Here is a 12015-nt window from a genome sequence, read left to right on the forward strand (position 1 = left end):
TCTTCAGGCTCCTGTCCCTTTTCCCCAATGGTAGCAGAGTGAAGAGGGCATGGCTTGGGTGGTGAAGGCCCTTGAGGATAGAGGCTGCTTTCTTGAGGCTCTTGTAGATGTCCTCGATGAAGTGAAGAGTGATGCCCATGATGTTGCAGGCTGAGTTGACAAGCTTATGGAGCTTTTTCCTTGTCCTCAGCATTGGCACCTCTGTACCAGGCTGCAGTTCAAACTGGCTGGAGGGCTACCAGGTATTGGAACCAGTATGTGAAGGGGTTGCCGAGGGCGCTGGAGGGTTCCTAACCGTGTGGGACATTTGGATCTGGAGCTTAGGTTACCATTGGATTGGACTGGACTCTGGGTGCCTGGAGGCGAATCTACAGACTCTGGGTGAGTCTGGGGAGTCTCTCTTTTGCTTCTCTCTGACTTTAAGAGGTACTTAGGCAACTCCTGCTGGTGGTGAATCAGACAAAAAGAAATTTCATGTAATATAACACTGTTTTATTACTATGATAATAAATTGAATCTTGAAGCTACCTCTTAATGATAAACTCCAAAGACTGCAGGTCTTTTATCCATTTGACCAACAATTTTGCCTTGCATAACATTTCTTTATGGTTTAATTTTAACTGTTCAAATGTTTTATTCTCTTCCATTGCAAAGTGAAATGTAACTGCAAACAAAATATGTATGGCAATTCATAATTTTAAATAAATAATACCGCTTTCGAACATTTGCACCTTCTCTGTTTGTGACTTATGTGTGCACATGCCATTCAAGTTTATATTTTGTAAACCATCACTCAAATGTCGTGCATCCTTTCTTCAATCTGCCAATCACCAGGTTGGCAATGTGTCAGTCACCAGCAAGCACCAAGGCACGGACCCTCACTTGCAACAGCACGGTGCTGTTGCCTAGCAGCAAGAGCTGTCAGTCATCCAGTCTCCTTCCACCGCCGTTCAACAAGCAACCCTCGTCGCCCGTCTCCTAGCAGCGGCATCTTGTCAATCACGCGCGCCGTGGGCGGGTCCCGCCGCCGACGGTCCCTGCCAATCAGGGAGGAAGTACGCCGTCGACGCGGGGCAGCGGCTCGGGCTCCACCAATAAGCGGCAAGGTCTCGCTCGAGCGCATTTTTTTTCTCTCGCCTTTCCCCCCCCCCTCCCCTTTTTTCCTTTGGACTCGCGCCGTCAAAACAATCGCGGGCTGGCGGTGGGCGCTCGATCCGCGGCGGTTGGGATTTAAACGCGCTGCAACGGTTGGCCGGCTGGTCCCCGCGCTCGCGAGCCGCGTCAGTCGGGGACGCGCCGCCCGCGCGTGCCTGCTGCCTTGCCTCTCCGTGTTGTAGAAGGGAGAGCGGCGTTGGGCGCAGGGGGGCTTCGGCTTCGGTTCGCGGCTCAGCCCTCCCCTCCGCTTTTTGTGTGTGTGGGTGGGTGTGCGCGCGCGGTCGGTGATGGAGGAGCAGTCCCGACTGCTGCAGCCTCACCCCGGGGTGGCTCTGGCCGTGCACTCGCTACCCCCTCACTCGCAGGCGGACGGCGGCGAGGCCGAGGGACGGAAGCAGGACATCGGCGACATCCTGCAGCAGATCATGACCATCACTGACCAGAGCCTGGACGAGGCGCAGGCCAGGTCAGTACCACCGTCTTCCACCCGTCCCCCCTCCACCCTCACCCGGGGAAAGTCCACTCTCCAACCCGAATAAAAAGTCAGCTCCCAACTTTCTCCCATGCACTTTTAAATCCTACAGAAACCGCTCATTCTTTGCATCTTTTCAGTTTGATTTTCCATCAAAGAGAATAAAGTATTAATAATTCTTTTTGTTGCAAGCTCAGGTCGATTTGGACTTGCAATTGCTCACACACTGGTGTTATAAATATAGTTTCAAACAATCCACCTTTTGCACGGATTGCTAGTTCATATATGCGTGTTATATATCCAGGGGGGCTGTGCATAGGGCACATTTTCAAATAGTCCAGTGTTTAAACAGCTTTTGTACGGATTGCTGCTAAATATACGTGTGTTGTATATCCAGAGGGGCAGTCCATGCGGTGGGATGCAAGTTGATCTTGGTTTTGGCTTGTGGTTTGTCGAAATCCTCTCTGAATTGAATCTGAAGTGTGGTTTGCACTGCAGCCGTGCAAAGGCGTTGTAATTCTAGACTTTCTGTTCTTTAATTAATTGAGTGGCTCCCTAAATGGGCCTGACTTGTAGTGGGCACAGGTTCTCTGCACTACTGGGGGCTCAAATTAAAAAAAAATGTTTAGCCAAATGCTAATTCCATTTCTGTTTGACTAATGTTCCCTTTTGACTTTTCCAAGTTATGCTTGGTGCTGGGGTGGTGGACAGCATTGCACAGAGAGAAAAGTTTCTTCCAAATCCTGCAGTTCAACAAGCACAGGTTGCTTAACAAACTGTTTATATTGGGAAAACTTTTGGCATAAACTGTCATTGGAATTTTATGCATCCGTGTAATGTGTTCATATTTCACTAGATTAAGTTCTGATATATTGCAAACAGATTTGGGGGATCTGCATTGCATTGAAACCATGTGTTTGGAAAAACATTGGTTGCTGTAAATACATGGTGACAATTTACTTCAAAGAAGTGACATTGGTTATACTCATCTAAATACTTGTTGAATAATGTTGTAAGGAATTTGATCTTGGCCACAAGAATTAAATGCTGCACTATTCTAAATTAATTAAATCTTAGGTGAGAATGATGTAGACTAAAGAAGAACAAATTACTGAAAGGAATTAAGGAAGATCTGCACTTGAAGAATAGAATCAAACTTGGAAATAGTGGCATAATGGAAGAGAAGATTTAAAAAAAAGTTGTCCAGTTTGTTAAAATGTTTACATATCTCCCTCCTATATTTGCAGATCAATACATGTTTTGTTAGAGTTATGAAAAATAGGTGAATGAGTTGAAGACTTCTGAAACTTTTCAGCTGATGTGCGGAGAAGTTGTACAGTACCCAAAATGTGAAAACCCACTGCTGTTATCAGTCATTTTAGATTTAGAATATTCACCTAAGATTATATAGAGAATGCTGCCAGTAAGTAATTGTGTACATTGTGGTTTATATAATCCACAGTACCAGACAATTGTACTGTTTATTTCTGTATTTTTAGTGCTTTTATTTCCTGGTAATTGCACTACATTTAGATGAGAAAAAAGATACCAAGAGAATCTATAAATCCTTTTGACTACATGCTTTATAGAGCAATTAATTGGTTACAACTTTTAATCAACGGATAATTAATCTATTCATAGATGTTATCAGGCCAGCCAGGACAGGATATGAGAGTAGGGAGAAGAAAATGAACTGGGACTTGAGGCACTTGTAACCTATCTGATTATGTTCCATTAAAAAATTGCCAGGTATATGCTTTGACAAAATATAAATTATTTTTTTAACCAAACTACCTGATTTTATTTGTATGATATTATGTAATGTACAATAACTTGTATGACATTAAATGTAGTAATTTCTAATATTTGGCTTGTCTTGAATAATTAACTGAGTTTTCTGTTTAAATGTCAGGTTAAAAATATGTAGGATATCAGATTTTGAATAATAGGAAATATTGAATAGTTAATGTACTTCTACTCAGAGACAGTGAGTAGATTTGAACATTACATTTTATTTACCATGCTAATGGATTATGGTACATCTTAAATTGGTTTAGATTTTAATGCTGTCTCCTTTCATCCCCCTGTTGCAGATTGCTGCACAATGTTTGTAGTGTTTGTTATGGCAATGTTTTGGGGGTGTTACCTGGTATAATATGACCAGGTGACTACATTATTGGCCATGTTTTTGCAAAAATTGTAATTATTTGTTACATAAATTGTTTGCACAGTACTATATTACAAAAAGTAAGTTTGGTATATAACTGAGTTTGCATATTTAACTTTTTTTCCATCATTTTATCCTTTGATTACATTGTTAAAACTATTTTGTATGTGCACATTAAGAGGGTGAAAAGATTTCAAAAATTGCATTGCTAACTTCTATTTTGGTATTCATGTGTGTAATTTGATCTTGTTAATGTTATTCCTGGAAGGTGGAAAACAATGGCTAAAAGATAATTATTGCAGTTTTGTTAAATATTTAAAGTTAGTGTGAGTAACTACACATTTTGTTGGTGGGAGGGGCAACTGATAACATATTTGCTGAAGAAATTTTACTGTTCATGGATTTCTTAATAAATTTGAAATTTAGCCTTGATGTGTCTATTTGAATGTAGTAAGTAGAAGACCAGGTAGTAGCACTTGTAACTTTCAATTCTGATACGACTGACATTTTCTGATGGCTAAGTAAGAGAATGTAAAAGGACAAAATTCATTTTCTGTTTGAAGCAGATTGTATTGTTGCAAAGAGGAAAACTAGAAAGTAAAGACTAGATTTTGCAACTGCATTTATGTTTCAGCCAATGGTGGTTTCCTTTTTAACCAAACCATAGTGAATTGATTTTATGATTTGGAGTTGCCTGTTAGTTAATACCCATTTAACAATCATGTTTTTTCAACACTGCCGTTTTTATTTTCCATGCATTTCGTTGTTTATATATGTTCTCGTAGCTGAATCTTTTAATCGTTAAGGCCTATGTTATTGCACTGTTATTACACTGGAAGTATGGCTTTGCTTAAAACACATAGCTGCAAGATTTGAGAAGCTTCATTGGAAAAACATTCTGACAAGTTTTCCACTTTTTTCTCATTACAGCATTTTTGTTGATGTGCTTGTTTGAGGTTTTTATTAATTTCCTGCCAAATAGCATAATTAGAATATTTAAATTAAAATTTCTATTTACAGTTCAATTTTTTTGGCATTTTATCAAAAATTCCAATAATTTTTATTTTTTTATGTTTTTCTGCCTAGTTATGCAGTATGACTTAACACGCTGGCTTGGTTTTTGTAGATCTTTTTGCAATGAGATGTATGAAAAGAGGAGTTGTATAAATTGAGTACATAAATTAATGTAAAATGCTTAAATTTAACTAAACTAAATGCAGTATTAAATTACTATATTCAACATTTGTTCATACATTAGTTAAAAATTTAGAAATGGGTTTTGTGCTTCAGCAAATGTTTTGGAGAAGTGTATAAAGTTTATAAATAATAATCTGTACATTAGCAATAAATATGTGGACATCAAATTAAATGTTGAGGTTTTATACAATGCAAAACACTGCTGAACTGGATATTTTGCTTTACAAAATTGTTTTTATTTTAAAAAGGTTTGACTATATTTGGTTTCATTTAGTTCATGTTCAATTGCTTCTGGCATATCCAGCAAGAAGATTGCCACTGTAGATCTATTTTATGGTCGTACAGCTTTATTCTATGGACCAGCTTTATTGCCATGTTATTTAATTGAAAATTACATTAGCAAGAAATAAAAAGGCGTAGAATTCTGCAGATTTTGCATTTTTAAACCCAAGGAATATGTCGGTAAGGAAATGCAGTTCCGAACGCAGTTAATACTTTAGTATGTAACAAGTTCGTTTCAATGGTCTTATTGGAGTGTGTGCAATCGGCTGTCAATCACCTCACAACAGTAACCCCTGAGCAGTTTAATTGCCTTGCTTTTCTGGAGATTCATGGAGTTTTTGAATACTGAATAAGGAAGATTAAAGGAAGATTTTAAATTTATTTTTATAGATGTTATTTAATCGTGGTTAAAATTTCAAATTGTTGTTGAGTATTTATTTAATATAAATATTTTGGGGTCAACCAGTCTGATGCTTCGCCTGAGAAACCACGCTGGTTGTTTCACATCGATCTTCCCAGAATCGTGTTTTGAAGAAGTGTGTGTTGAAATCTTCGTTTTGTCATTTTCACCGCAGAAGGCGACCCTGATGTACTTTTAAATTATTTTTGCAGGAAACATGCCTTAAACTGTCACAGGATGAAACCAGCTCTCTTCAGCGTTTTGTGCGAAATCAAAGAAAAAACAGGTACTGTTTGACAAATGCGTTTAACATTTGCAGACGCATCTCGCCATGTTAGTGGAGTGAGAAGTGGTGTGTGGCCGGGGAACAGGCGCCGGCCCACGTCCACCGTGTCCGGAGAGCAACAACGCCTTTTGCTGTTTGAGCCGGTATTTGCTATTCGCGGTGGTTATTTTTCTCGGTTTGGTCGATGTGATATAAACATTTTTAAGCAATGCAATTTCGACCAAATCTCTGAAAATAGTGTTTGAAGCAAAAGTGCTAGCCGGCCCCTAGTTTGTTTCGACCAGCTGAAGCTGATTGTGTTGAAATTCGAGATGCCTACTTTCTGTGACTAATGTTAAAAATACACCTTGAAGGGATAGAGCGCATTATGATTGCGAAGTATCGAGCGTTGAATATAAAATTGTGTATATTAATGAAGTGCCACTGCCAAGGCTATAGTAGCAACGTAATGTGTGAAAGTATGAAGCCAGTAAAGGATCGCTGGGCTGGAAATGGCAGATCTAAAAAGCTTTGTACGAGCACAATAGCAGCAGAATTCTCAGGACAAAAGAATTCCTGTTTTCCTTTTTTATTTCGCGACGATTAGCAATCATTTCACTAAGTTTGTGCTTTTTTTTCTGTTCTAAAGATTGTTAATGAGTCCAGGGAGAAGTCTTTTTAATTAGAATAGGCCGGGTCACAATAAAAGCAATTGGTATTTCAGGCACTGTGTAAATAGTTTAAAAGATCAGCGTTTCAAAATGTTTGGTGGTGGAGTATTCTGGGTCAGATATTTAACACCCAGAAATAAAATGAAAGGTAGATATGAAAATGCAGACATTATTTATAATTTTTGCAAATTCAATCCAAAACATTTTAGATTTTGATTTTTAAAAAATTGTTGTAAGTGGAATCTCAGATGTTTCATCTAATGCAGAACAGCACAAGCAGAATTTGTATAATAACCTGTCAACTCAGTAGCAAATGCTCAAATAAACTTTAATGGTATAAACACAGATTCAGAAAAAAATAGTATCATTTTACATTGTGATGTAATTGGAGTTTTGCATGGAATTTTGTAAAACAATGAAATATTGTCATCTGTTTTGCAAACTATGATATGGATTTGATATGCTCAGTCTTGATTTTTAGCTACAATTTTGGATGCTCTGCACCATTCAAATTGTACAGCATGCTTCATCATTTCTAAGTTCAGTAAGTCACAATGTGAAGCATTGTGTCACTATATAAAGCAAACGTACAATGTGTAATGTTATTTGATGTTGGAATGAAGCTTTATTTCATTGAATAAATGTTTAGCTATTTCTGTAGTAGAAGCTATAGTCAGACTTAGTGTTAATGTTCTATTTCTCCATACCTTCATGAAAAGCTGGAACACTCAAGGACGCTCACCAACTGTAGCAGCTTGCGGGAAGTGTGGTTCTGAGCTTGTACTCATTAGGCAATTTTACTGAAATGTCTAATACATTTGCTTCACAAAAATTGCTGAGAATGTCATTACCACTGTAGTGTGATTTACCAATTACATGCATGCCTTTTTAAAATAAAATTGAACCTTCATGCTTAATGAATAGATATTTTCCAGCATTGTTCTATAATACATGTATCTACAATGCAGACTGAGTAACTTGAAAGTTGTGAGCAGTCAAGACAGCACACTTGCCATATAAATGTTATTATTTGTTTTATTTTCTGATACAATAGATTTTTTGTAATTGATATTTTTATTAAAATAAAATAAACTCCAACCCATAATTTCAAGAAGTGATGAACTTTGCAAGATAGGTTAATAATTATTCTTTCATTTTCTGTGTTTAACTCTGAACTGCAAAATCTTACTGGGGAGGGAGGGGTTTGATGATTTTTGAATTAATGAGCGCCATCCACCAATATAAACAACTAGCCTAATTTGTGATTTAAGTTCATCAGTTTGTAATTCTGCTGAACAAGTCCTATAACTGCTGTAAGAAAAGGAAAATCAATACTATACAAGGTGTGCAAGTCTATGGTGGGAACCAAAATGCATCATTCTGGCAAACTATCGAAATTGCAAAGATCACAAATTTTTGGTCCTGGTTGACAAAATAGTCAGGGTTGTACAGCACAGAAACTGGCCCTTTAGCTAATTAGGTCTAGGCCAACCATCAATCTTCTTATCCCATTTACCAGCATTTATTCTCCAATTTAAGTGCTTGTTTCTTTCTTTGGCTTGGCTTCGCGGACGAAGATTTATGGAGGGGGTAAAAAGTCCACGTCAGCTGCAGGCTCGTTTGTGGCTGACAAGTCCGATGCGGGACAGGCAGACACGGTTGCAGCGGTTGCAGGGGAAAATTGGTTGGTTGGGGTTGGGTGTTGGGTTTTTCCTCCTTTGCCTTTTGTCAGTGAGGTGGGCTCTGCGGTCTTCTTCAAAGGAGGTTGCTGCCCGCCAAACTGTGAGGCGCCAAGATGCACGGTTTGAGGCGTTATCAGCCCACTGGCGGTGGTCAATGTGGCAGGCACCAAGAGATTTCTTTAGGCAGTCCTTGTACCTTTTCTTTGGTGCACCTCTGTCACGGTGGCCAGTGGAGAGCTCGCCATATAACACGATCTTGGGAAGGCGATGGTCCTCCATTCTGGAGACGTGACCCATCCAGCGCAGCTGGATCTTCAGCAGCGTGGACTCGATGCTGTCGACCTCTGCCATCTCGAGTACTTCGACGTTAGGGATGAAAGCGCTCCAATGGATGTTGAGGATGGAGCGGAGACAACGCTGGTGGAAGCGTTCTAGGAGCCGTAGGTGGTGCCGGTAGAGGACCCATGATTCGGAGCCGAACAGGAGTGTGGGTATGACAACGGCTCTGTATACGCTTATCTTTGTGAGGTTTTTCAGTTGGTTGTTTTTCCAGACTCTTTTGTGTAGTCTTCCAAAGGCTCTATTTGCCTTGGCGAGACTGTTGTCTATCTCATTGTCGATCCTTGCATCTGATGAAATGGTGCAGCCGAGATAGGTAAACTGGTTGACCGTTTTGAGTTTTGTGTGCCCGATGGAGATGTGGGGGGGCTGGTAGTCATGGTGGGGAGCTGGCTGATGGAGGACCTCAGTTTTCTTCAGGCTGACTTCCAGGCCAAACATTTTGGCAGTTTCCACAAAGCAGGATGTCAAGCGCTGAAGAGCTGGCTCTGAATGGGCAACAAAAGCGGCATCGTCTGCAAAGAGTAGTTCACGGACAAGTTTCTCTTGTGTCTTGGTGTGAGCTTGCAGGCGCCTTAGATACTACTTAAATGTTGTAGAAGTAAATGCCATCATCAATACTTCTCTTAGCTAGTGTACTCCAGATTTCAAAAATCCTTTAGGTGAAAAAATCCTGAAACTGATCCTGTTTTAATTCTTTTTCCTCTCCCCTAAATCTCTCCCTTTTAGAAATCTCAAATGGATAGAGGAAGGAGTAAATCACTACTGCACTAGTAAACTTGCTGAGCACATTATTCCTTCGTGTGCAAATTTTGAAGAATAGCACTCCAAGAGTAGGATCAAATAGTAGAATGTGAGCTGCTTGAAAGATGTACCAATAAAAACTATACCATTATCTTCTGATATATCCACTCAATTTCCAGGATATTCAGCTTTTTTTTAAGCATTGGCATGTGGCATTGATTTGTATAACTAGTAAAATTCACATCTCGTATATAATGTGCTATTGGGGGACTTCAATAGAGCACTGGAGCAATGTGAAGCTTCCAATACCTGATTATTGTTTGTAGACTTCTTTCAAAACTTTACCACACGTGGTGTATGGAGAGTGATAGGCTTATCCATGCTGTTGTACTTAATAGAATATGTTTATCAGTCTTTGCTCTGGTTCATGTATCCAGAATGCATCATGAAGTTTGAGTGCTGCATTGGAACAGCCTGGAGGATATTTGAAGTAACTATTAACTTGTGTTAAAACAAGTTGATGTTTTTTTAAACAGTGTGGGGTGATGAGAAGTGGTGCAGAATATTTCTTGTGCTACATGTGTTTTGGTTTTAGGTTTAAAGTGTAAAATGCTGGAAATGTGTAGGCCAAACTGCATCTGTGGAGACTATTAGCATTTCAAGGTTAATGACCTTTTTGTCAAAACTGGGGGGAAAAAAACCAACCTGACAAGGAATTCAGCAAGTCAAGCAGCATAAATGAGAGAAAAAGAACTCTTCATTTTGCCAGCCATTCTTGACCATTTTTTGGCTATGGTTCCTCTTGGCACTCCTCAGTTTTGCACCCCCCCCCCCTTCCCTGTGAAGTAGTCAAGTTTAGTTGGTTTCTCTCCTACTGACTATATAAAAAAAAAACTGAACCAGTGGTGGTGGGGCTGGGGTGGTGTTGCATGGGGGCCCCCACCCTTGTTGAGAAAGGCTGAAGACAATTCACTATTCACTTAATCTTTAAGGTCATCCCTGGGGCATCCCAAGCAGAAGGTAAAGTTGGGGGAAGAGTTTTGTTTGTTGTCAAAGTTATGAATTAAACAGTTTTTTAAATGTCTGATGTTCAGAATTTTAAAAATTGTTTCAAAATGATGCAAATAATTAAAATGTATTTAAACACAAACAAAAGTTAAAACACTGATTAGTTTTTAAAAGCTTCATTCATTAAATAAAAATAACTCCTCTTCCCTTTCTCAACAGCCAATCAAATCAATAGGGTCTCTGATTTTTTTAAAATCAGTGTCACCTGGAGTGATTGCAGCAAGATTAAACTCTAGCTCTGAATTCCAAGTGGTGTCTGTCGCTCAATCTTGTATTAACATCTGTCCCTATTGTATGCCCAGATGTCCCAAGGATGGAGCTGCCCTGCTGATTAAATTATTTAATTGATTTAGACACTATTGCAGTGCTATATGCTTTTTCACACATTGCACTTTGACTTACTGGTCACTTTTTTAGTCAAGGTGTAATGATTCCATATAATACTGCATGATTGTGTGCTTGGCCTCATGCTTGTAAATTTTACTAATTACTTAATCTTAAATACTATTATTGTCTGGGAGGATAAATGGAATTTCCCTTCAATATATTATGGTGATCAATGGAATTGATTATTGCTTCACAAATGCAAAACAATATGCAGAACAAAATGAAGTTTAACAAGTGCAGAGGAAAATACAACCGTGGATGCTAGAAAAGAGAAATAAAAATATAAAAATATAGAGAAAAAGAGTTGATGTTTCAAATTGTTGAACTTTTTATCAGTTTGCATCAGAGGGGGATAATTCCACTCATTCAGAGATATTTAGCAGATTTTTATTGTTTGACTCTTGATTAATATTTTTTTACTTACAGATTTAATTATTTAGATGACTTGAAGCAGGACTTATTTATGACTAAAAGCACATTTTGGTCTAAATAAGCTGTTCTTGGTGGTCATTGGAAAATTGAGTTGGTAATAAGCAAATTAATCTGACTGTCTGAAGTTAACAAGTTTTGCAGTAACTGTTCTCTTTCAGCAATTTGACCATTACCTGCCTGACCCCAGCAAAGGGGGCTGATTTTAGTTTTTTAAGGGTCATAAAATAAAAGAATAACAGTTTTTATTTTTGGGATTTTTATTCAAGTAAAAACATTTGTAGCACATGTAATAGAGTACAGAGTTGTCAATTTTTATTGAAAGAATAAAATCCATTTGTGCTAATACAATGCTAATGACCAGGGTTTGAGTCCTGCAGTGTGTTATGAGTACAAATGTTCTCCCTATGTCTGCATGGGTTTTCTTCCCCCCATCTAAACATAAGGGGGGGGGGGAAATATAGGTTAATTGGGGTTTGTGGGTGGCACAGGCTTGTGGGCTGAAAGACCCTGTTACTATGCTGTATGTCTACATTTAAATGTTTTCTGAATTTTATTAGATGTTGATGGATTTCAAGATTCCTTTTATGTCATGTAATAAATACATAAGATTTGTCAACTTTTGCTTGCCATAAAAGTACACAGTGCCAGCCTGGCAGCACCAATAAAAATCTACAACGTGGATATTGTTTTGCCTTGGAATATAGTTTAAGTTGGTGAAAATTTGGCAAGTAGTTTAATGCAAGGTCATGCAATT

General features: G+C 38.7%; 1 protein-coding gene across 2 annotated transcripts in view; it reads left to right on the forward strand.

Annotated features, from left to right (window-relative positions):
* Nucleotides 1-1029: 1029 nt before the first annotated feature.
* The window catches only part of pbx4 (pre-B-cell leukemia transcription factor 4), a 540918-nt gene continuing 529932 nt past the window's right edge, over nucleotides 1030-12015 (forward strand). The window contains exons 1-2 of one of the 2 annotated variants that reach the window (XM_069927581.1): nucleotides 1030-1621; nucleotides 5886-5959. In XM_069927581.1, the coding sequence (XP_069783682.1) occupies nucleotides 1443-1621; nucleotides 5886-5959 (253 nt within the window). In that variant the 5' untranslated portion in view covers nucleotides 1030-1442. The remainder of the gene's footprint in view (nucleotides 1622-5885; nucleotides 5960-12015) is intronic. The other variant, XM_069927582.1, reaches the window with a different exon arrangement.

The sequence above is a fragment of the Narcine bancroftii genome, chromosome 3 (assembly GCF_036971445.1).
Source record: "Narcine bancroftii isolate sNarBan1 chromosome 3, sNarBan1.hap1, whole genome shotgun sequence".
NCBI lineage: Eukaryota > Metazoa > Chordata > Chondrichthyes > Torpediniformes > Narcinidae > Narcine > Narcine bancroftii.